Below are 27,318 nucleotides of genomic sequence, written 5' to 3'. Positions count from 1 at the left end.
TACACTCTTTAAATCAACTTAAGGTAATACTAAACACATACTGATTAATTTACATTGTCCCTTCTGTAGATGATGACACTGTAATTATTTTAATAAAAAAAAAAAAAAATCTGAGTACCTTTTTCCTAATCTATATACAGCTGTCCCATGACCCTGATCTTTCCCAGCCTGTCTGCAGGGAAACATAAGCAGGAGGAGCTTCTAGTCCTTTGCTGCTTTTCACATGTTCAAATAAAAAAAAAAAAAAACAGCCTCTGAAATAGTGTAGAAAAAATAATAATATCAGTAAACTGTTTTAAATTAGTATACAAATATATATTTGAAATTAAATTGTTATTATTTTGTGTAAATACCATGGTGTGGGTGGATTTCTGCCAGTCAATGGCTGTGTCACGCCTCTCCAGCCTTTGTCTTAGAATAAAAGGGAGGTGAAGCCATCATTAATCTACATGCAATGTCCCACCATCATTGTGTTTAGCTGGTAAGTGGGCATGGAGCAGGAGGGAGGGAGTGGGCTGTCATTTACCACTGTGTATACGCCCATATGGTCTATAGTCATATGGGCTGCTCAGATGTGATAGGGAGGAGACGCTCAGCATAGAAACTCATTGAAAACTGAGCATGTGCAGAGCTGCCAACACAGTTGCAAAATCCCTAGCTGAATTGGGGATATGAGCAGAAGGTGGAGATAGAGAGCAGCAGGATCAACCAGGTTTTTTGCAGAATACGGAAAATAAATCTCATAGTGATTGAGTGAGTATGAACAGCATGTAATACAGCATTTATTGATATTTGTTTATGATGTGGGTTTAGTGACACTTTAATGGTAGGACAGGCTATTCTAGGGATTTCTACTGCAATTTCCTTAACAGCCACTGGGAGCATCACATAGTATTAACTGGAGTGTGACAAACACTATACAAGAGGTTTGAATGTTTCCCCATTCCAGCTGTTTGACTCTAGCAGGACTGTTTAGGCCCACAAAGCCTTCAGGTATGCATCCTACATACAGAGTTATGATACCCTCCAGGCTTGGGATCTAACCCTGGGCCTCACCACAGGCACACAGAACACAAAACAAACTTTACACAGCAACGCTGTCAGGGAGCACATCCAAGTAAAATGGCAACCCTTTCACAAGTGGCTAAAAAAACAGGTGCAGTCAGCTGTATACGATTACAAACTTGCAAACACATGCACAAACTGCTGCAAATCCCCTGCTAAATAAGGGGCAGAAAAAGAATGACCAAAGTGAGGCAACCATTTCAAATCATGGAAATATTTTGTTGCTGGCTCTAAACTCTATAGAATGTCACTTGCTAGTGAGGGAACCTGCTGGGGAAGGGGCTATCTTGAAGGTCCAACCAGTAAGGAAGATACTATATAGGAAAAGGTGTGGTCACCTGGTGATCCTGTGGCTGGTGAGTTGTTGCCAGCTATGGGGCTAATCACCTGGCAGCCTAAGTAGTGACCTAATTTGCACTACATTTGCACTTGCTTCTGTAGGTGGTTTGCTTGTTCTGTATATTTCTCAACTGCAAGCCATTGCTGACGATGTGACTTGGTTTGTAAGATAAGATAGCCATCCAGAGGTTGCATATTAGAGGTTGGTACCAGTTATTATTATTATTCCGTACCTTTGAGAATATCATCTTTGATGAAACGCGTCAGGTCACGGCGTGCTGACGTCACCTACACGTTGCTGTCCACGAGGGACGGGCGAGCGGAGCCGTCCGGCCGGCGGCTTTTTTTTCCTCTCTGCATTTGATCTTCTGATTGTCTGGATCCGCGTTGGAACCTGGTAGTCCACTTGGACCTCATCCCTAGGACGTATTTGAACATACTGATGGGCCTTTGTTTATCATATTTCCGGTAAGCGGTACCTGCACAAGTTACCCGTTTTTGTTTCCATATTCTGGACATTATTCGGATCTTTTACTATTTCACCATACAATCAACTTGTATACATCATCCACAGCGCAACTTATTTTATATTGGACATTTTTTGGGTGCTAGTCTCACTTGAGGTTGCTGCTTTTATTTTATTTTTGGATTAGCGCAATTGTTTTCCCTTTTTTTTTTTACCAGTTATTATTATCTTCTATACAAAGTGATCAGAAACAGCTGTTTATTCTAAAGTTGTCCTGGAAAACTGTTAGGCTGGATACACACTATATAATTTACTTTAGATTTTTTCCTTTACATTTACCAAAACCATATAATATGAGGTCAAATCTAAACACTGTCTATATGTATGCAATTAGGCAGGCCCCTGTACTACATAGGTAAATCTGAAGGAATTTGAACAACAAAAGTTGTATAGTGTGTAACCAGCCTTAAAAATTATAGTTGCATTTCAAATTGTGTATAAACTGTTCTTTTGCTGAGTGTTCGTGTAAACTTTACTGACAAATCAGATGTTTTATATAAGGTTGAGTTTTCAAGTCTGAATAAATCCCAACATCTCTTGAGTTCACCGGAAGACTTTGAGTTCTGGAAATATCAGCCTCTTAGTGAAAAATATGTTTTTTTACCTCCTATGCTGCGCACACTGGAATTTATCAACTCAGTTGAAAGTGGATTTTTAGCTAACTGAATCATCTTATTCAGACATCAATTCAGATTTTTCTTTGTTATTTTGCTCTTCCATGAATTCAGCTTCACATGCTTATAGCATTTCATAAGAATGACAAAGTCACTGAAGGACTCTTGTACCACCTTTTTAAAGAGTTACTGAGACCAAAAAAAACTCACAACTCGGAAACGTTAATGTTTGACTCCAGTAAAACAGCTAAATACAGAGAAATATACTATTTTGTCAGAAGTATTGGGACGCTTGACTTTACATGCACATGAACTTTAATGGCATCTCAGTCGTAGTCAGTAGGGTTCAATATTGAGTTGGCCCACCCTTTGCAGTTTTAACAGCCTCAACTCTTCTGGGAAGGCTGTCCACAAGGTTTAGGAGTGTGTCTATGAGAATGTTTGACCATTCTTCCAGAAGTGCATTTGTGAAGTAGGGCACTGATGTTGAACAAAAAAGCCTGGCTCGCAGTCTCCGCCCTAATCTATCCCAAAGGTATTCTATCAGGTTGAGGTCAGGCCAGTCAAGTTCCTTCACCTCAAACTCCCTCATCCATGTCTTTATGGACCTTGCTTTGTGCACTGGTTCTGAATCACTTGAGGAGTATTTAGGCAGATGACAGGTCCATGTCTCTGCTCCACTTGTGCAGAGCGGACATGGACACAGCCCACTGTTCTCTATAAGAGGGTCATTTAATTGGACAGGTGGTCTGTTTACATCTGACTGGCAATCCGATCCATGGTTGCAGGCGGGTGTAAACGGACACATGTCTTTTACATCCACCTCCCCATAGAGAACAATAAGCGGTACTCGTGTAAAAGGGCCCTTACAGCGCATACGGAAATTCTGCAGACTATATAGTAACAGGGGCTCTGTGAACACTGATTAAAGGAGAATGCTGGAAATGATGATGTAAGTGAGCTCTTCGTTTACCAGGAACCCCCTTATATCAGAGTTACCCTGTACACCACAGTCTGTGGTGCCCCCCCTACTTCAGAGTTCTCATTGTTCTTTGATAAATCCAAGTCCCCAGAGTTCTTCCTTATATCAGAGTCTGCAGAGTTCCCCCATACAGTGTAAGGGAACTCTGTGAGGTCAGATGTAAAGGAGAACTCTGTGGATTCAAATGTCAAGGGGAACTCTGCATGTTCAGATGTAAAGGGGAACTCTGTGGATGCAGAAGTAAATGGGAAACTCTGCGTATTCAGATGTAAAGCAGAACTCTGTGGCTTCAGATGTAAAGAGGGAAATCTGTGGACTCTGATGCAAGGGTGGACTCTTGTGTTTAAATATATACAATTAGAATTGTTATTTAATTACAAAATATAGGTATAGTGTATACTACAAAAATAATTTGCTGTGCGCTGCTAAGGTCTTCAGGTTTAGCTTGAAGAAAAGGTGGCAACCCTAACCAAGATGGAAGAAAGAGGCCCCGTTGCAGGACCATAAGTGGGGCCTCTGGTCAAAGCTTAGCAGCTCCCTCCTTGTCCTCAGCTACTTTTGGTCCATCACTATGATAGACTCTCTCTTTGGCCCATGGTGAACCAGAAGCTGTGATTTGGGTAAGCTCTGTCCCTGCAAAGAAGTGTAGCTTTACATTCAGAACATCCAGAAGTCAAGTTAATTTGCCCTTAGTGCACTTTATACTTAGTAGTAGCTTTCTTTGTTTTAAATGGACAGATTAACTTAAATTAACCTATATTCATATGTTAAACCTAAAGCTGTAAAGTCTAGCAATGATAGATAATTATAAAAGGGCTGAAATATTTGCAGTGTGTGTGTGTATAGGGGAGTATAAATGTGTAAATACAAAACAGTCCCAATGGATCTCAAAGCACTTCAAAGCTGGAGCAAATGCATGCATATGTGCTGTGTTACTTTGCATTGGATTGATTTGAGCTACTTTAAAATTCCAAGCCTGTGTACATGAAACCTTAGGCTCATTTTGCATATTCTTTCATAGGGAATGCTACATAAATCCTTGGCAAGCATAGAAATTAGCTCCCCTTTTAACAAGTGGATAATGATTTAATATGTTGAGGAGGTGATTAATTATGCCAAAAAAACAGCTACAAAAATAAATCCAATAGGCCCAAACAATGAGCAAAAAAGTTTACAGCTAACCAATGCACCATTTAATGTGTTTAATATATGAGAAAAATGTACCTAGATACATAGTTGGTAGGTGAAGGGTGTATGCAGTCATACTGGGGTGACATTTTTAACCTTCCTTATCCATGGGTTTGGATTATGGGATCAAATTTTAGAGCACCTTGAATGACAAGTCACAGAATGCACTTGATTTATTAATATAATTATTATTATTATCATCATTCAGAATCTATATAGCACCACCAGTTTTCCAAGCACTTTACAATAAAGGTAGACAGTACAGTTACAATACAATTTAAGACAAGAGGGTTAGAAGGGCCCTGCTCATGAGCGCTTACAATCTAAAAGGGAGTATGTGGGGGTGAGTTACAATATTCAGGAAAGAAAAGTTAAATTGTAAGGCAGAGTCAGGATTCAAGAGCTGTTGGGATTTACTAATTGCTGATACTAGCTGTTAGACATGTGCACGACGAAAAAGTTTGTTTTGTTTCGTTTCATTTAGATTCATTAATATAGTTATTTAGTTTGGGCAATTCAGTTAATTCGTTCAACTCGTATTCAGGTCTGGCAAATTCCCAGCCGTTTTGCTGGATATGGGTCCCCCTGGGTCACCGGCTGCAACAAAAGTACCATGTTGTGCATGTTTCTCCAAGTGTGAGCACTGAGACAATGACCAGTCCAGTATCTTTTGGTTTTTATATTTATTGAGAACTTGGATGGGAGAAGGGAATGAGTGGGATACTCCTTTGGCTCAACTATGCACAAATTGCTAGGGACAACTGAAAAATGCCTTTTGGCACTTACTTGACGTGGGCTGGATGCCGGTCAACACAGATTAACACGGTTAACGCTGGCTTGCTGCCTGTTAATGCTGAACTGACTTTTGACTGCTTTCCTTAATGAAGAAGTCCTCTTTAAGCTCTCTTAAGCACTCCTTACTGAGGTAGCTGTATACTCTGCTGCACTGCTGAACAATTCAGGGCCCACACAGGCGCCCCCTTTCACTCTCTTATCATCAGGGCTTAGACACTGGCACCCCCTTTCCTAAGCCCCCTCTACTAATTAGCTGGCTCCCGGATCCCTTTGTCCTTCTGGAGTGGTCCCCTCTCCTAGGCAGACCCCTGGGCGGTTTCAAGTACTCACGACACTGTTTTTCCCCGAAACTTCTGCCCAGCAGCTCCACTCGGATCCCTCTCTGAACCCAGCTCAACCTTCGTCCTCTAGGCCGACTGCCCAGGACACCTTCTCAACTGCTGATAGGAGTAGATACAGCCATCACCCTCCTCCTGGGACTGTACTTTCCACCAAAGACACCCTGTCACATGTTCCTCTCAGACTTATAACTCATCAAAGGGGGCATTGCGGAAAACTCCGCCCACTGAGATAGCCATAAGCCCTGGTGTGCTATTTGCTAGGTTTCCTCCACTGTCAAATCAGAGCCCTCATTGTAAACAGTGGGGAACTCCCCAGCCTCAACAGGTCACACCTTGAAACATGTGACAGCCTAACTGAATGATCAGGCCCCCCTTATATGCAGACAGGGCCACCTTTATGCTTTTTCCTAGCACCTACCTAGGAGGGTGCTACACAGGCTTCATATTCGGTATTCATAGCAGCATTATAGACTGCTCTGGGACAGGTAGACTTTTCAGGGTCCATGGTTTGAGGCTCTAAAAGAAAATCTCTTCCACAACAACACACAGCACTCTGGACCTCAGGCTGGGCTGAATGTTCTTCTTCCTTCCAACATGACAATAATCTTAAGCATACAACCTAGACCAACCCGGAGTCCCTAAAGCTGGCCATAGATGGTTCATTCTAATCTTGGTAAGACTCAGTACAGAAGGTACTGTTCCAGTTCAGTCAGTTCCAAAAGCAAAATTCACTTCTTAAATGTAAAAATTTCAGCTGCCTCATTTAAATAATAAAAAAAAAAATCGATGATTTTAAATCTGAAAAATAACGGGAAGTTTGAAGAAAAAATACATAGAACAAATTCAGAATATGAATTCAGAATATTAATCGTGAATACAAGTTGAACGAATCAACCGAATTATGAAACTAAATAACTACAGTAGTTATTTAGTTTCATAATTCGGTTGATTCGTTCAACTTGTATTCACGATTAATATTCTGAATTCATATTCTGAATTTGTTCTATGTATTTTTTCTTCAAACTTCCCGTTATTTTTCAGATTTAAAATCATCGATTTTTTTATTTTTTTATTTAAATGAGGCAGCTGAAATTTTTACATTTAAGAAGTGAATTTTGCTTTTGGAACTGACTGAACAGGAACAGTACCTTCTGTACTGAGTCTTACCAAGATTAGAATGAACCATCTATGGCCAGCTTTAGGGACTCCGGGTTGGTCTAGGTTGTATGCTTAAGATTATTGTCATGTTGGAAGGAAGAAGAACATTCAGCCCAGCCTGAGGTCCGGAGTGCTGTGTGTTGTTGTGCAAGAGATTTTCTTTTAGAGCCTCAAACCATGGACCCTGAAAAGTCTACCTGTCCCAGAGCAGTCTATAATGCTGCTGGAAAACACACAACCCCACAGCAGGACACTGCTTGCCACTACCATGCTTCCCTGCTGGGATGGTATTGGGCAATTGATGATGAGCGGAGACGGGGTTTCCTATATAAATAACATTTACACTTGAGGCAAAGAAAATCTATATTTCTTTTTCTTCAAACTAGAGAAAAATGTGTGTTCCTGGCAGTCTCTGAGTCTTTTGGGTGCTGTTTTGAAAACTCAAAGAAGACTTTTATGTGTTTTGCAATGAGGAGAGGCTTCCATTTTCATCTAGCCATAATAAAGTCATAATAAATGTAATAAATGACATAAAAAATGTCATAATAAAGGCCGCATCAGTAGAAGCCTGCAGTGATGATTGTCTTTGCTGTTCTCGTTCTCGAAAATTGTCCCATCTACACACAGGATCTCTGGAGCTCAGTCAGAGTGACCAAACATCTCTTTGTTCTTTATACTCATTGATCTTGATTGTATTAATAATACGTTTATTCAAAAAATGTGAAGTGTTCTAATTAATAAAAGTATTATCTTTCTTTCAACATTTTACTATGTATAGCATAAAGTGCATTGATGGTGTTGTGCTGTTCGATACCAATAGATAAAAGCTAGAGACGTAGGAGTATATATACACTAATACATAGATGGATGTAATCCTAGCTAATGCAAAAAAAACTGTGCTGAAGTACTTCAACAAATAAACTGTGTGGGCTAAATAGCTCCTAGAAAAAAATGTGAATACACAATATATGTAGAAATTACATATAAATCATAAATACTAGTCTGCAAAGTAGATAAAAGTCCTTAATAAGTGCTGGTGACAATCAAGTGCTGTGTGAGCTAGGCGGCTCACCAACAAATCTGTAAATGCACAATATGAAAAAATTATATATAAATAACAAGTACTGGTCTACGAAGTGAATAAAGGTTCTTAATAGGTGTAGCCAAGCAGCAACTTAACCCTTTGATCACCCCTGGTGTTAACCCTGTCAGTGTCATTATTACAGTAACAGTGCATATTTTTAGCACTGATTACTGTAGTCATTTCACTGGTCCCCCCAAGAGTGTCAAAAATATCAGTTGGTGGTCCGATCTGTCCAGCGCAATGTTACAGTCCCGCTAAAAATCGCAGATTGCCACCATTACTAGTAATAAATAAATAAAAATGACATAAATCTTTCCCCTAGTTTGTAACTTTTACGATAACTTTAACAAACCAATCAATATACGCTTATTCCAATGTTTTTTTTACCAAAGATATGTGGCAGAATACAAATTGGCCTAAAAGGATGAAAAAATGTTGATTTTTAAATAATTTTTGGGGGAATGTTATATAGCAGAATGTGGAAAATATTGTTTGATTTTTTCAGAATTGTCGCTCTTTTTTTGTTTATAGCGACACCAATTTTATTTCAGTACAGTGTTGCATGACCGCGCAATTTTCAGTTAAAGTAACGCAATGCCGAATCGCAAAAAATGGCCTGGTCATTAAGGGGCAAATCCTTCCGGCACAGAACTGGTTAATTAGAATTTCGGAAATTCTGACAAATTTTGTTTTGTTTTGTTGTTCTGAGAAATTGGTAAAATTAGTTTGTACTGTAATTCAGCGATTTGGATACATCTGAATCTCCGGATAATGAAACATTTGTCCGAATAATTATTTGGAACGAAACAAACCAAACATGTCTGTTTTCTGTTCCTGACAAAGCACAGGCCAGTGCAAAGCTTACCACCACCTTATTCTTTCTTCCCTCGAAAGCAATATAAGCACATAGACTATACAGTAAATAGGTATCCTGGATTTTAAGAAAATATTGTTCTTAATATGAGTTTTTTAAAGGTGTCTGTGACAAATACTCAACAATTATACTATATAATTATAACTATAACTAAAATGTATTTAGAGCCCAAAATCTTTTATTTTTTTAATTTTGGATAGAGTGGGGTGGAATTAGAAGCCCTGTTTGGACTTTTCTGTTCTCACTGGGCAGATTCACTCTTTTTTTCTGCTCACATCATTCTTTTTAATCCAACCCTAATAAACCCCCAAAGTTGCTTATCTTATATAATTACTGTAATATAAAGTGCAATTGGAATGTCTACAATAAAAACCTTGAGATGTCACTCCGATTTCCCATTCGGAGCCTGTACATTTACAAGGTGACTCTAAAAAGGTATTATAGTAGACTGGAATATTTACTGATGGCAGCGCTCCACCTCCTTTTTATGTTTTTATCAATTTCGGTAGCCCCGCTTGGGAGATTTGCCTTTTTTTTGTCCTGGTGACTGTTGTCAGTGGGTCAAGAACTGATGGGAAATCCAAATTGTTTTTGTTATTACTGAAGCAAGAATAAGGAATTCTAAAGGACACTTAAGGAATTCCCTTAAGTGCCCCTGGTAGAGAAAGCGAGGGGAAATCTTCCCATTGGACATAGCAAAAAAAAATGTATAAGTGTTTTAACCATTCTTTAATCTGCCTAAAACTAAATATATATATATATATATATATATATATATATATATATATATATATATATATATATATATAATGAATGTATTTAAAGTGTAGAGAAACCAAAAAAAAAAAAAAAAAAGTAGATATCGCAGATTACCAGTCCTTACATGCGGTGGCTGCAAATCATTTCTGTTTTAGATGAAGAACCTTTTCAGCAGTTACAGAAAATGTCTGTCGATCTTGCCAAAAATGTGGTGTCCTTGTCACTTCCTGTGAACTGAGAAGAAAGCACAAACAGCCTTATCTTTCTACTAGTGTAACTACTAGTCCCATCATAACCACATGTAATGGAGATGATCAAATGCAGACATGTTTGGGGTCCAACCTGGCCACCTTAGTTCCCTGCATAAATAACGTGGAGGAATGAGTGTAGCCAAATAGGAATATGTTCTTCACAGGATTAAAAGGTGCAAAAAAGAGAAAAAAATGGAAAAAAAGAAAATCAGTGCCATTACTATATTTAGAGACTGGAAATCCCAATATAATACATTTTTGTTTTGGATTTAGATACACTAAGGCTGCATTCACATGTCAGCGTATGATCGTGGGCAGAACCGCCGCGGTTCCGCCCGCGATTCGGAGATTTATTGCAAATCGCGGGACGCCTAGAGTTGCCCGTTGATTTGCAATAGCCCCCCAAACGCCGAGCGATGTTGCCGCGATTTACGCCCGCCGAATCGCGGCAACATCGCACAAACAAAATCGCGGGACGCAATACGCTCCAAAAAAGTACAAGAGCTTCTTTGGAGCGTATTGCGTCCCGCGATTTTGTTTGCGCGATGTTGCCACGATTCGGCGGGCGTAAATCGCGGCAACATCGCTCGGCGTTTGGGGGGCTATTTGCAATAAATCTCCGAATCGCGGGCGGAACCGCGGCGGTTCTGCCCGCGATCATACGCTGACATGTGAATGCAGCCTTAGGGCTCATGTTCACTGTAGCTCAGAGAAGCTCGAAGAAGCTGCTCCTACAGGCTTTTGAGCTCGTTTTTGGCTCTCATATCATTTATATGCCTGGAAACTTCTCTCCATGTTAGCTCATGCGTCCATGCACACTATGGAGTTTATTTACTATAGGCAAATCCACTGTGTACTACAAGTGTACTACAAGTGCACTACAAGTGAACTTGGAAGTGCAGTTGCTTTAGATCTGAGGGGGACATGCAGGGAAAATAAAAAACAGCATTTATGCTTGCACATGATTGGATGATAGAAATCAGCAGAGCTTCCCCTCATTTCAGATATTCCCCTCAGATCTACACTTACGTCACTTCCAAGTGCAATTTGAAGTTCACTTGCAGTGCAATTGCAGTACACAGTGATTTGCCTTTAGTAAATAAACCCCTTTGGCTTTTTCACAATTTTACAGGCATATGCTTTTACAGGCAGAAAAAAAACCCCACTTAACTCGCATTTTTGAGAGGAGCTTCCGAGCAACCTATATGGAAGAAAATATATTTCCAATATATTTAGGGAAAAAAATTTTGAAATATATTGAATATGGCCAAAATTGTAGCATTTCAAATATATTTCCAATATATTTGGGAAAAATAAATTAAAAATGTTTTTTTTTAAATATATTTTAAATATATTTTTCTTCCATGTGGGAAATGTGCCCAAAAATATGTGAAAAATCACAAAAAAGCATGAAAAAGCTCAAAGAACCTTGAAAATGCACAAAAAAAGCGGAGGGTTTGTGAAAAAAAAAATGCTTGTGTTCATGTTGGAAAAACTTCAGGCTGGATACCAGTCAGTGTTGGGGTAGTTACTCAAAAAATGTAACTAGTTACTAGTTACTAGTTACTTCTGTAAATTGTAATGAGATTACTTTACTAGTTACTGCATTTGAAAAGTAACTTCACTACTTATTACTTTACTTTCCTCTTTCTTAATTGACCATGTAGAACAGGGGTGTCAAACTCAATTTAATCGCGGGCCGCATCAGCATTATGATTGCCCTCAAAAGGGCCGGTTGGATCTGTAAGACTAGATGTCAAGAGCATCCCCTACCCTTATATAAGACATCAATAGCCTCTCCACCATTAAAAGTTGAGTCCCCCACCCTCCCTTATATCACAGTGCACCTCCCTTACCTTGTGGTGCTGCTGGGAAGAAGCTGGAGGCATTGCTGGAAAGCAGAAAGTATAAGGTCTGGAGGAGGACTGGAGCTCTCCTGCAGCTACAGGAGAGGTGCGAGGGCCACATAAAATGGCCTGGAGGGCCGGATTTGGCCCGCGGGCCTTGTGTTTGACACCTGTGGTGTAGAAGAAGATACATGACACTCTTTCTGCATAGAGTTTATTGTATAAACACAGGCTTTGGGAAACATGAGAACAAAACCTGAAAAAACTGAATAAAACATAAAGTGCAACAAAAAGCCATAAACTTCATCCCTCTCTATTCTTCGAAATAACGATTGTATCGCACGGCTTGGGTAACGCAGGAAAGCACGTTCCTATAGCCTAGTAAAGTAGTGTAGTTACTTCCTATAGCCTAGTAAATTAGTGTAGTTACCAATATTATTATTGTAACTAGTTACTTTACTTAGTTACCAAAAAAAGTAATGTAGTTACTGTAATTAGTTACTTTGTAACTAGTTACCCCCAACACTGATACCAGTGATTGTAGAAAGACAAGTAAATTTGCTTTATTTTATGCGCATGGAGGAGACACACGATACAATAATCATTCTGTGTGCGTGCAAATCCTACTGAAAAATGAAGGACTCAAGCTTTTTATAGTAATGAATATTGCATAAGGCATAGGCGTGTTCTGGGTTGTAACCTAGGTGTGACCGTCCAATCAGTGTCCATATCTTCTTATGGTAAGTTAATAGTTAAATGGGTGTTAACATCATGTGACTGACACAAAAAGGGAACTTGCAGCAATCTTGTTGGTTCAAACTGGTTCTGACCACAAATGTCTATTCTTTGATCAAACAGGAAGGTTGGTGGTTGATTTGCATCAGGCTGCAACTGCCATATCTTGCGTTTGTGATCATCAGACCATCTTTTCCTGTTTTCTCGAGTAAAAACATTAGTAACATGCAAGCTTAAAGTGTCACTCATAAAACATGGTTTATTCAATTTACCTAACAGTTCAAAAAAGCTCGAAGAAGATCAATGAAAAAATGCAAAAGAGCACAAAAATGCACGCGCTTCTTCAAGCTTTTAGGCAGAGAAAAAAAAAAAGCTCAATTGCAGCTTTTTTTTTTGAGCTGCAATGTGCATGAGCCCTGAGTGGTGCTTTTTATGTAAATCAGCCTAACTATTTAACTGGTTGCCGACTGCCGCAAGTACATATACTGCGGCGGTCAGCCCCGGCCAGGCAAAGTGACGTACTGGTACGTCACTAGCCTGGGAGCCAAAAGTGGGCGAGCGCGCGCCGCCGGAGGCGTGCTCCCGCCTCGGTTCGTCCACGGACACCTCCGTGCGTGTGATCGGCAGACCCGATGTCCGCCGGTGACTCGCAATCGTCCGCTGTGAAGGGAGAAAGGCAGGCGGCTAATGTAAACAAAGCCGCCTGTCATTCTTCCCTATGTAAAAGCACTGATCTAACGGTCCTGCTATGTAGGACCGTTGATCTGTGCTGTTACACACACAGCCACATCCCTGCTCAGTTAGAAGCACGCCCCTAGAGACACACTTAACCCCTCCCTCTCCAATAAAGTTAACCCCTTCCCTGCCAGTGTCATTTTTACAGTAACAGTGCATATGTATAGCACTGATTACTGTAGTAATGTCACTGGTACCCCCAAAAGTGTCAAAAATGTCAGTCAAGGGTTCAATCTGTCCGCCGCAATGTCGCAATCCCGCAAAAAAAAAAAAACGCCGCCATTACTCGTTAAAAAAAAAAATGACAAAAATCTTTCCCTTAGTTAGTAAATGCAATAACTTTAGCGCAAACCAATCAAAATACGCTTATTGTGATTTTTTTTTACCAAACATAGGTAGCAGAAAACAAATTGGCCAAAAATTTTAAAAAAATTAGATTTTTAAATTTTTTTTGGGGGGGGGGGAATTTCATATAAAAAAATGTGAAAAATATTGTTATTTTTGCAAAATTGTCGCTCTTTTTTTGATTATAGCGCATGATCAAAAAATCGCACAGGTGATCAAATACCACCAAAAGAAAGCTCTATTTGTGGGAAAAAAGGATGTCAAATTCGTTTAGGTACAGCGTCGCACGACCGTGCAATTGTCCGTTAAATTCACACAGTGCCGAATTACCCCCTGGTCAGGAAGGGGGTAAAATCTTCCGGGGCTTAAGTGGTTAAACTTAGCAATGTAATATGTAATCTAAGGTTTTCTTGCTATAGTTTTGTGAGATCTCTTTGGCATATAGGGGTTAAATTATTTTGTTTGTTTTGCTTTTTAAAAATCAGTATTGTTTGAGTAATACTACCTCCCTTGTTGGTGTATATGTACGGGAAAAATAAAATGCCATTGTTTAATAAAAAATATAATGGAAGATTCACGTAAGGATCAATATGCTGTCTCTGTTCTTTTTAACACAATTTATTTATAACTGCATCTTGTAAATAAAGCATCAGGAGCAGAATCTGCTTGTTCTGGCTCCTCTTGAGAGAGCTAATTGCCACTGATCTTTTTAAGGCAGCCATGCAATGCTGAAACTTCAATTTGGTTTCAGGAGGAGGATGCTTTGGCTAGAGTTCATTATACTGATACATTTGCAGTGACTTTAAAGCATATAGGACAGGCTTTCTTCTATGGATTGTTAGGAATGAAATATTTATATTTTTTTCTTATATAGATATAAGACTTTTTTTTATAGATTTTTTATTTCTTCTGTTCAGTCTTTTACAAAGTTAACATCCTTGGTTTAGAGTAGAGTTCAAAGAGAAAGGGTTATGGATTGCTGGGTCATCGTCTCTTACATTCTAGAAAAAGGAATTCTTCATTAAATATGGGCCAACCTGTTTAAGATCTGAGCAAAGATGATATAACTGGGATGAAGGTCAATAAAAGTAAAGAAATGGTGTCCAACAACTACTGTCACCATTCAGAGTCTCCCATACAAGGAAATTCTTGCTTAAAGAGGTTGTAAACCGAGAATTTTTTTTTTTCTTTACATCCTGAAAGAGAAAGACATAATGAGCTAGTATGCATCGCATACTAGCTCATTATGTAATACTTACCTTAGAATGAGCCCCCGCCACGCCGCTCGCTTACCTTTATGACGGGCGACATGTCCAGTCGCCCGTCTTCCGGGATCGCGGCATCCGGCCATCTGATTGGCCGGAGCCGCGGTGACGTCACTCCCGCACACGCGCGCGGGAGCCGACGGTCACGGCACGGGGCTCTGAAGGAACGGCACGATCGGCCGTTCCTTCAGAGCGCATGCGCCAGTGACGTCACTGGCTGCATGAAAGGTAAATATCTCCTAAACGGTATATGTTTAGGAGATATTTACAGTACCTATAGGTAAGCCTTATCATAGGCTTACCTATAGGTGGAAGTGTCAGAGGAGGGTTTACTTCCTCTTTAAAGTGGAACTACACTGCATCTGAGCACTACAAACAAAAAATGCAATATATTCAAATTTTAATATTCAAAGACAACTCCTCTATTTATCCTTGTCTCCATGCTTTATTTTCCTGAGAAATCACCCTAAAAAAACACCTACCCAGCATTTTTGGCCAAGACCATCTTGAGTAAGGGCAGATGATTCATGTAGCATATATTTCCTGGAATCCATCTGCTCCTAGCTTAGGCATGCAGACAGGAGGGCGCACTTAAATGAGAAAACCCCTCCTCCCCTCCTGAAGACTCATGGGATGTATGACATTATTTGCTTAGGCAAAAAAACAGGAATTAACAGTAGAAATGTAAAATCTGTCTCCCGTGGATGACTGATCAGTGTAGAGGCCCGCTGCGGGTACCATGTGATCGCTGTGACCAATCACAGCAGACCACATGACAGTAATAAACAATGAAAACAATTAATTGTATACAATTGTGTTGCTAGCTTGATTGGTCACAGTTATTACATGCTACAGACAGGGCCAATCACAGCCCATTTGTAGCATGTGATTAGCTGTAGCCAATCACAGCTATTCACAACAATACACAGTGTCTATACACTGTAATTCAGTAAAAACATTTGCTTATAGCAGTGAAATTGACTGCTATAAGCAATCATAGTATGTAAAAAAAAAAAAAAAAAATCATGATCAACTTTCTAGAGTTATTATGGTAACACTGTTTTGCTCTGGTCACATATGTAAAAAAAATGTAAAAAAATTATATATAATTATATATATATATATATATATATATATATATATATATATATATATATATATATATATGGTGACAGTATGCAAAAAATCAAAAATAAATGTGAAAAAAAAACTTTTCGAGAAAATTACAACTTCACAAAATGCGCCATGCTTCTTACTAAATTCCTCAGACTGTCTATATTCCAAAAGGTCATTTGGGGGTTATTTGTACTGTCCTGGCATTTTCGGGTCTCAAGAAATGAGATAGGCCATCAGTACATCAGGACTGATCGATTTTCAGATATATTTATACTATAGTGTGTGGACTTTGTTGTCCTACAGAATAAATAATATACACTGATTTGGGTTATTTTCACTAAAGAAATGTAGTAGAATACATTTTGGCCTAAATTTATGAAGAAAGATTATTTACCGTATTTGCAAAAGTTTGTAACAGAAATGAAGAAAACACATTTTTTTTTTTTCAAAAATTGTTGGCCTTTTTTTGTTTAGCAAAAAAAAAAGAACAGTGGTGATTAAATACCACCAAAAGAAAGCTCTATTTGTGTGAAATTTTAAAAAAAATGTCATATGGGTACAGTGTTGCATGGCAGTGCAATTGTCATTCAAATTGTGACGGTGCTGAAAGCTGAAAATTGGCCTTGGCAGGAAGAGGGTGAAAGTGCCCTGTATTGAAGTGGTTAAGATGTAAGTTTAGCCAAACTTTTTTATTTTACTTTTTATTGCTATCAGTGGTTCCATTAGGGAGCTTTACCCTTACTTTCTGTTGTCCTACTAACATTTTAGCAGATAGGAAGCAAGGGGTTCTCCTCATAGCAACAAATAAATAATACGCTTTTCCAGTGGCGGCTGATGCTCCATGGGCCGGGGGGGGGGTGGCAGACGGACCACACCATACCCCCCCCCCCCCTCGACCACACCAGCTCGCTCACACACCATACCACCCCCCCACCCATCGCTGACTCACTCACCCTGGACTGAAGTGGAGAGCAGGAGGCGGCGGATTCCCCCAACGTCTCCTCCCTCCTCCTTCTTGGCCAATAGCATGGCCTCTCCTTTCGGGCCAATCAGGAAACAGGTCTCAAGACCCGCTTCCTGATTAGCTAGGAGGAGGATCCATGTGATAATAGCAAATCTTCATTTGCTATTGTCACACATCTGGGTGGGCTCGGGGCACAGAGCTCTGCACCCTGAGCCCACCCTTTTTTTATGCCTATTGGATCCTCTTGCTCTAATCACGTGCTTATAAAAAAACAAAAAAAACATTGGAATCAATGCGTCCGGAGCGCTGCATGTAGATTAGGGGGCTGGACACATGGATAGGGGTAGCAGCGCCTCTGCGCCCCCAATACACCAGCCGCCACTGCGCTTTTCCCTGGTAGAGTACGAGATAGCTAGAACCCCTGTCAGATTTTTTATCTGGAAGGGGCATATACAATAATTTGAAGACTTTCTCTAGTATCTGAACTCTATTTTTCTTCCATTGTGTATAACTCTGAGGTTTCTCAGTCACAGGTATCATTCCTTGATGTAGCTATTACTGTTCAAGAGTTCACTGTTCTAGATAGGATACCTTTATGCAATTTACAAGTGCCTATCCCAGACATATGATCACAACCCATTCAGTATCACAGTTTATAGGAATTTTTCATATCTACATTGAATAGGAGGATCATAATACTCAGACTGATAGAATGAAACTAAAAATGTTTAAATAAGGAAATTCTATTGCAGTTCGGAAAATGAATACAGGAGTTCCTGGGGATCAAAATTGTAATAGATTTCCATTAACACAGTTTCATCATTTTCTTTCTGAAAGTGTTAGAAAAATTGTAAATAGACACTCCTAAATTCTGAAGCATGATCAGGATGTATGTAATAAGGTGAAACAATCAACATTGCACCTCTACTGAAGAAGCAGCAATTTAAAACCACTTCAGCTCCAGAAGGTTTACCCCCCTTCATGACCAGGCCATTTTTGCAATACGCCACTTTACTATTTTAACTGACAATTGCACAGTCGTGCGATGATATACCTAAACAAATAGTATTTCTTTTTTTTTATCCCCACAAATAGAGCTTTCTTTTGGTGGTATTTAATCACCTCTACGTTTTTTTTTTTTTTCTGCGCTTTAAATAATAAATGACTGATCAATGCTAAAAATATGCACTGCCACTGTACTAATGACACTGGCAAGGAAGGGGTTACCATCAGGAGCGATCAAAGGGTTAAATGTGTGCCTGACCAGTGCTTAACTACTTTGGGGGGGAGCGGGTCGCCGGCAGCACGCACGCGCACTCCAAGCCCGGAAGTGTTGGATCACGTACTAGGTACATGCATATGTCGCAGTCAATGACATATAGCGGGACTGCGATCACTAGGTACATGCATATGTCGCAGTCAATGACATATAGCAGGACTGCGATCACTAGGTACATGCATATGTCGCAGTCAATGACATATAGCGGGACTGCGATCACTAGGTACATGTATATGTCGCAGTCAATGACATATAGCGGGACTGCGATCACTAGGTACATGTATATGTCACAGTCAATGACATATAGCGGGACTGCGATCACTAGGTACATGTATATGTCACAGTCAATGACATATAGCGGGACTGCGATCACTAGGTACATGTATATGTCGCAGTCAATGACATATAGCGGGACTGCGATCACTAGGTACATGCATATGTCGCAGTCAATGACATATAGCGGGACTGCGATCACTAGGTACATGTATATGTCGCAGTCAATGACATATAGTGGGACTGCGATCACTAGGCACATGTATATGTCGCAGTCAATGACATATAGCGGGACTGCGATCACTAGGTACATGTATATGTCGCAGTCAATGACATATAGCGGGACTGCGATCACTAGGTACATGCATATGTCGCAGTCAATGACATATAGCGGGACTGCGATCACTAGGTACATGTATATGTCGCAGTCCATGACATATAGCGGGACTGCGATCACTAGGTACATGTATATGTCGCAGTCCATGACATATAGCAGGACTGCGATCACTAGGTACATGATCCAGCTCAGGAGAGCCGCCTTGCCACAGTATATCTATACTATATGGTCGGCAAGCGGTTAAGGGATATATTAGTGCATGCTGATCCAGTTGATAAATAAAAAAAGGGCATGTAAAATGCAAGGGTAGGGCTGCTACAGGTGTTGCAAATGTAACATCTGTAGTGATCTTATATGCGGTCCTTTCATTTTCCATCCACACTCTAGACACAGATATGTGATATGGGGATAAAATAACTGTAATACTGTTTATTGCATTTCCATTTTGATATGTCCCTGTTCCCTTGCATATGTGGGAAAAACAATCAGTAGATATGAATGTCGCTTTGACAAACATTATAGTGAGATCAGAGTGGCCCTTGAGAGCCACCGTCTGCAGAAGCCAAATAATCCTGACAAGCCTGTACCTGTACATTTTGTACTTGCACACTGAGAGACCCACAGTATGGTGGTAGATCAAACCAGCCTCTTTGGTTCAAGAATGTAGCCCATTATTTACTTAAGTAGTTATGCCAATCTTTCTCAACCTTTTCAACATGGAGGAACCCTTGAAATACATTTCCGGTTTCAGGGGACCCATGCTAAAAATGCTATATCTGCAACTCATGATACAGTACACTAGTGTAAAGAATGCTCCTTACACTTGTGATTATTGGTAAGAATTATCTCCTTCAGATAGCTAAAACTATGCATGGTGTCAGTGGGAACTTATCTGAGAGGCAGAAATTGCTCATTGCTCAAGGAACCCCCAGCAACATCTGGAGGAACCCTTGGGTTCCATGGAGCCCTGGTTGAGTAACCCTGAGTTATACCACTACATTTGTTTTCATTATTTGTCCAGATAAGTTCCTGGGTGGGTAAAACACCTGCATAATGTTTTCAAATTATTATAAAAAGAAATATATTTTCTTTTTAGGTAAAAATCCAACCTGATTTTTAGCTTTGTTATTGAACTGACCATTACTACCTTACATGGGGATAATACTGTAAAGCATAAAACAGACTAAACACTGCTACCACAAAGTCCACCATTCTCTTCTGCTAGGAGAACTACTTGTATGACCCTTGACATTACACTCATTAAAATGTCCAAAATGTTCTTCAAAATTATCAATGAAAGTAATGATATATCTACACACAAAAAGTGTTTAAAAAGTGTTTATCAATAATTGCTTATTATGGTGATATTAGTCTTTATGATAATTGTATTTATCTATTTACCATTTCAAAATCCTCTGTTACAGTTCTGTATCTTGTTAGAGGCTAACGCCTTTTGGTTTTTGCATTTTCAGGGCAATCCATACATGTGCAACAATGAATGTGATGCCAGCACAAAGGAACTTGCACACCCTTCTGAACTTATGTTTGATTCTGAGGGAAGAAATCCTAGCACCTTTTGGCAATCTGTGACTTGGAAGAACTACCCTACTCCTCTACAGATCAATATTACATTGTCTTGGGGCAAGACCATAGAACTCACCCAAAACATTGCCATTACCTTTGAGTCTGGCCGACCTGAGAAAATGATCTTGGAAAAATCTCTGGACTATGGCTTAACGTGGCAGCCCTACCAATTTTATGCTGCTGATTGTCTTGATGCATTTAGGATGGAGCCCAAATCCGTGAAAGACTTATCTTCAAGTACCGTCCTAGACATAATATGTACAGAGGAGTATTCCACTGGATATGCAGCACATACCAAAACCATATCTTTCGAGATTAAAGATCGTTTTGCAATATTTGCTGGACCACGGTTGCATAACATGGCATCACTCTACAGCCAACTAGACACCACCAAAAACCTACGAGATTTCTTCACGGTGACAGACTTAAGGATTAGACTTCTTAAACCTGCTACAGGAGCCACTTTTGTTGATGAAAGAAATCTGGAGAGATATTTCTATGCGATATCCGATATCAAGATCCATGGAAGGTAGGAACATCAACTTTAAAATAAATATAGTACCTTTGTGTATTCTTTATGATAATGGTTACTGGTATAAAAACCTAGGTTCTGTAAAGTTATCATATCAAGAAACTTTTAAACTGCTGAGTAAAATATTATCTTTTAGGATTTTATTTCCAGCAAGACTAAGAAACATTTGACTTACCATCTGTAAGTAGTGTGTTTGCCAACTTTTTTTTCACCCAGCAACAGGAACTACCAGGTTCTCCTGGAATGCGTTTCTTAATTTTAAAGGCAATTAAAATTAATGGAATACATGACCTTAGTGTTTAAGAAAATTGGCAATTATGTACTCTGTGGTAGATGTTATATGTACAATGCTGTGGAAAGCTATTTACCTCCTTCCCGTGCTGTTAACAGTTTAAGTATCTGAAGAATTATAGTGAACAGAAATGGCCCAAATCATGCCTGGTTAAAATTAACAGCTGATTCGGCACTTTAATTAAGTTAGTTTAAGACTTGTGTCGCATAAGCAATTAGATATGTAGTGCCTAACATTAAGTATGTTTGCCAGTGCTGAAGTGGTTAGACTTGAATGAGCATCCTGATTGCCTGTGACATGTAAGTGGAGGGCAATAGTCTACTCCCAAGCAGCTATATGCAGTGTTTTCTAGGAATGCATCACAAGGAAAGGAGTATCCACTCAAATCTATCCTGCACCTGTGTCCTCAATAAGCTGAAGAATTATCAGAATTCAAACTACTCACCTGATATGATTTTTCTATTGAGGGAAACAATGTATTCCCAGACCAGCAAAATTACATAATAATTGAAAGATTAGTCATCCTTTTTACAAAACTTGAATTTACTCACAACATCCTCCCTACACACCCAGTCCCCATTGCACTTACCTCCTTGGATTGTTATTTTTCACTGTTCACACTAATCGCAATAGCATAAAATGGAAATCGCCCAAAAATAACAGTAATAAATAAGCATTAAGTGCCAGGTGGGCAACCAAGGTACTAGATGAATGTATACCTGGTGTCCACTAAGTCATAAAACAATGATAGGTAGATATAAACATGAATGAATGCAACATATGATATCCAATAAAAAACACTTAGATGTAATAATTGTGACCGTGAATCACGAACACATGAATAAATTAGTTCATAGTAAAACTTAATAGAGTCCCAAAAATGAATTCCAAAATCAGTGGAGTGAAAGGAATGATCCAGTAAGGCTAATCACCACGGTGCTCCCACACAAGTGACATGCATGTCGCCTTACCAGATTCTGGTATAAATGAGCCTCTAATGGTTGATTCCTCACAGCGCCACTCTGAAAGGGATCCCAGCTACAGCAAACCTCCAGGTCACAGCCAAAGTGGATGGTAATACTGGTACTGACCACAAGATGGGGCTCAGTGCGCCATAAAGAAAAGAAGGGGACTGGATAGTGTGATACCATACAGCGTTTATTAACCTCCCTGGCGGTATGATTCTGTCAGGAATTCTGTACCAAAAGCGGTACAATTCTTTTCATGGAAATTTGGCGTTATGTATTATAGGCCAACAATTCTTAGTAATTACTGACTTAAACCTGACCAAAACAAGAGTCTAGTAGACATCCCAGATGTGATAAATTTGAAACACAAACGCATGAATTATAATCGAATCAATAATATAATTTTATTATAGAATATATATAATATATATAATAAAATTATTATTGATTAGATTATAATTCATGCGTTATATATTATATATATATATATATGTGTGTGTGTGTGTGTATATATATATATATATATATATGTATATGTATATATATATATATATATATATATATATAAAATTATATTATTGATTCGATTATAATTCATGCGTTTGTGTTTCAAATATATATATATAAACGCATGAATTATAATCGAATCAATAATATAATCTTATATATATATATATATACACATATATATATATATATATATATATACACATAAATACATATATATATATATATATATATATATATATATATATATATATATATATATATATATATATATATACATATATATATATATATATGCATATATATATATATATGCATATATATAATATAAAATGTGTTTTGTGCAACGTTTTTTTTTTTTTTTTTAATTTCCCTCCCTAGTTCCGCTCCCATGCAGCATTGCTGCTGCAGGGAACGGAACTAGGAAGTCCTCCTACCGACAGACGAGCGGCGGAGATCTCGGCTGGCGGTCACAGCAATTAGAGCTCATCGCTGGATCGCCAGGATAAGGTAAGACACTCCGTTGCGCTGTCTGCATAGCTCTGCCCATTCACCCCGAGCGTGACTCGGGGATACCGATAATAGCAGGAAATTCCTACCCCGAGTCACGCTCAGGGATACCGCTAGCGTGGTTAATAAAATATAAAATAACACTCACATGATAGATGTAAAAGACTCGCATGTAAAAGAAGCCGGCCTTCTAATTAGAAGTCTTTGCAGATGAGCATGTAGGGTACGGCGTGCTGACATCACTGCGCTGCCCTGAGCACAGGCTACATGAGAGCCGGCCAGCTTCTTTTACATGTGAGTCTTTTACATCTATCATATGAGTGTTATTTTATATTTTATTAATAAACGCTGTACAGTATCACACTATCCAGTCCCCTTCTTTTCTTTATGGCGCACTGAGCCCCATCTTGTGGTCAGTACCAACAATTAGAGGCTCATTTATACCAGAATCTGGTAAGGAGACATCCATGTCACTTGTGTGGGAGCACCGTGGTGATTAGCCTTACTGGATCATTCCTTTCACTCCACGGATTTTGGAATTTATTTTTGGGACTCTATTAAGTTTTACTATGAACTAATTTATTCATGTGTTCGTGATTCACGGTCACAATTATTACATCTAAGTGTTTTTTATTGGATATCATATGTTGCATTCATTCATGTTTATAACTTACCTATCATTGTTTTATGACTTAGTGGACACCAGGTATACATTCATCTAGTACCTTGGTTGCCCACCTGGCACTTAATGCTTATTTATTACTGTTATTTTTGGGCAATTTCTATTTTATGCTATTGCGATTGGTGTAGTGCATATACCCATCAGTTCTCACTAGCGCAGCTTATTTTTATTTTTTTTATTTTTATTTATTGCTTGTGTTTGGTGCTGTCTCACCTAAAGCTGCAGCTTTTTAGTACTTTATATTGTTAGCGTGGTTAAACATATTTAATGTTCACACTAGCAGATCTTCTGTAATTTTTTTTTTTTTCGAGGATACTGGCATAGATCAAAGAGGGCTCAATTGCCAGTGTGATCTCTTGCCAGCCGCCAAGGCCTGCTTACCATTGCAAGCAATATGATGCTACATGGCCTCAAGGTTATGTACTCCATTTTTCAGATGCCCAGACTGCTGCCCTGGGCACCAGAAAAGAATAGTCAATGGTGATAAGTGCAGCAGGGACCAGGGGAGTGGGAAGGGTGTAGTAAGTTTGTTTAACTTTTCACTTTTTGTGAAATGGTGAACTAACTTAAACCCCCTATTACCTATAAAATAAATCAGTAAATGTTAACCTTACCCGGTACCCATACTGCGGAACACTTCCTATTTATGAGTTCTCATGCCCTGGTCTACTGGGAAACCAACACTTCCAGTGTTGACCCCCTGAGTGCAGTGAGAGACCATATTGCAAGAATTCGCATTCTGTTCCTCATGGTAACAAAATGTATTACAACAATAAACCAGGGGTCTCCAAACTTTCTAAACATAGGGCCAGTGCACTGTCCTTCAGATTTTTTTTTTGGGGGGGGGCCTGACTGTATTCAGTGGGAGTGGAAATTTTCCTGGCATCAGTGGGAGTAAACATCCCCACATTTGGTATTAGGGGGAGCAATAGTGCCCCATCGTTGGTTTTATTGGGAGGAATAGTGCCCCATTATTGGTGTTAGTAGATGAAATGGTACCTCATTGTCAGTCTCTGGTGGCAGAATAGTGTCTTGTATTAGCAGGAGGAATAGTGCCCCAAGGGCCTGAATAAAGGCAGTGGGCCTATATTAGGCAATACTTTTTTTTTTATTCTGGATAGAGTAAGGAAGAGTTATTATTTCTGTCAGGTTTCTTTTTTTTTGCCATTTGTGTCCCATTGGCAAGATTTACCTTCACAAGTAGTGAAAGAAAATCCCTGAACATTAAGGGAATCCCTTGGGGCCACCCAAGTCACTAGTGCCCCCATTGGAAGATTTATCCTCTCTTACTTTTCTGGGGACAACCCAAAATTAGGGATTTTTTTTACTTTCACTTTCAATAATAATTGTAAACAGGATTAGCAGAGATGGTAAATCTCCCAAATGGGGGCGCAGACAGCAATAAAAACCTAATAGGTGTTCTAATCAATCTCCACTCTATTCAAAGCTTAAAAAAAGTTTTACCTCAGCATACCTCCCAACTTTTTGAGACATAAATGAGGGACATCTATTAGCAAAAGTATGCAGGCATTGGACATGCCCCCTGCCATTCCCCCTTAAAGGAGAATTATACAAAAAAAAATATATTTTTTAAACCCACAAATGCTTTTTTTTACCACTACATTTCCTTTATACTGGCTCTTGAAATTTACAAATGCAGCAATTTCAAAATTGAATGAAAGGTTTAGCACCGGAAAACACTTTTTGAAAGATAAATAGTGTATTTTAAATACAACTATATAGATCAGATCAAAATGAGGGACACATGAAGAGCAGTAGCAGCTCCTTCAGTCTGAGGGCAGCTGCATATAGAGGAATTGATCTTTCCATATTTCTCCTGCAGCCGCTGAATGCCTGATTCTCCCCCTCTCCCTCCTGCAGGCATTCAGCGGCTGCGGGAGGAATATGGAAAGATAAATTCCTCTATATGCAGCTGCTCCACTGCTCCTCCTATCCAACTTCTTTTGCGGCACCTCAGTGCTGTCCAGCCCCCTCCCCTTTCCAGCACCCCCCCAGTGCTCTTCACCCCCCCTCTCCAGCCCCCCCTGCTGCTCTTTAGCCCCCCCAGTGCTCTTTAGACCCCCTCCCAGTGCTCTTCAGCTCCCCACAGTGCTTTTCAGCTCCCCCCATGCTCTCTGGCTCCCCGAGTGCTCTCCACCCCCCTGTGCTCCCTGCCCCCCCCTCAGTGATCTCTAGTTCCCCCCAGGGCTCTCCAGTCCCCCCCCTCCAGTGCTCTCCAGTCCCCCCCTCCCCCCACCCCCCATGCTCTCCATCCCTCTGGTTTTTCCCTGCTCCCCCGTGCTCTCCACCCAACGTGCTTTCCAACCCCCCCTTAATTTTCTCCAGTCCCCCCCCCGTGCCCTTCAGCTCCTCCAGTGCTCATTGTTTCATCTGTACTCTTCTATCTTCTATCATGTCTGCAGTCTCTGACCATCTCTTGTATCATGTCCGCAGTCTTTGACCAACTCTTGTATCACGTCCGCAGTCTCTGACCATCTCCTGTATCATGTCCTCAGTCTTTGACCATCTCTTGTATCATGTCCGTAGTCTCTGACCATCTCTTGTATCATGTCCGCAGTGTCTGACCATCTATTGTATCACGTCCTTAGTCTCTTACTATCTTCTGTATCATGTCTGCAGTCTCTGACCAGCTCTTGTATCATGTCCTCAGTCTTTTTCCATCTTCTGTGTCATGTCTGCAGTCTCTGACCATCTCTTGTATCAAGTCTGCTGTCTCTGACCATCTTTTGTATAATGTGTGCAGTGTCTGACCATCTACTGTAGCATGTCCGCAGTCTCTGATCATCTCTTGTATCATGTCTGCAGTCTCTGACCATCTCTTGTATCATGTCTGCAGTCTCTGACCATCTTTTATATCATGTCCTGAGTCTCTGACCATCTTCTGTATCATGTCTGCAGTCTCAAACCATCTCCTGTATCATATCTGCAGTCTCTGATCATCTCTTGTATCACGTCTGTAGTCTCTGACCATCTTTTGTATCATGTCTGCAGTCTCTTAAAATCTCTTGTATCATGTCCTCAGTCTCTGACCATCTCCTGTATCACGTCCTTAGTCTCTGACCATCTCCTGTATCATGTCTGCAGTCTCTGACCATCTCTTGTATCATGTCCTTAGTCTCTTACTATCTCTTGTATCATGTCTGCAGTCTCTTACCATGTCTTGTATCATGTCTGCAGTCTCTGACTATCTCCTGTATTATGTCCGCAGTCTCTGACCATCTCCTGTAGCATGTAAAAGGAGGTCAATGTGATTAGAGAGACGGGGGGGGGGGGAGAGACTGTAAGGGGCACTGTGATGGGGGGCTGTGAAATGTGTGCAATAAATATTCTTGAAAACATTAAAAAATTGT

General features: G+C 39.8%; 1 protein-coding gene across 7 annotated transcripts in view; it reads left to right on the top strand.

Annotated features, from left to right (window-relative positions):
• Positions 1-27,318, top strand: part of NTNG1 (netrin G1) — a 418,996-nt gene that overhangs the window by 177,965 nt on the left and 213,713 nt on the right. For all 7 annotated transcript variants that reach the window (XM_082265800.1, XM_082265801.1, XM_082265802.1 and 4 more), the window contains exon 3: positions 20,345-20,985. In XM_082265800.1, coding sequence (XP_082121926.1) covers positions 20,345-20,985 — 641 coding nt within the window. The remainder of the gene's footprint in view (positions 1-20,344; positions 20,986-27,318) is intronic.

The sequence above is a fragment of the Pelophylax lessonae genome (genome assembly GCF_965119305.1).
Source record: "Pelophylax lessonae genome assembly, chromosome: 8".
Classification (NCBI taxonomy): domain Eukaryota; kingdom Metazoa; phylum Chordata; class Amphibia; order Anura; family Ranidae; genus Pelophylax; species Pelophylax lessonae.
This window is presented reverse-complemented; position numbering and strand designations above follow the sequence as displayed.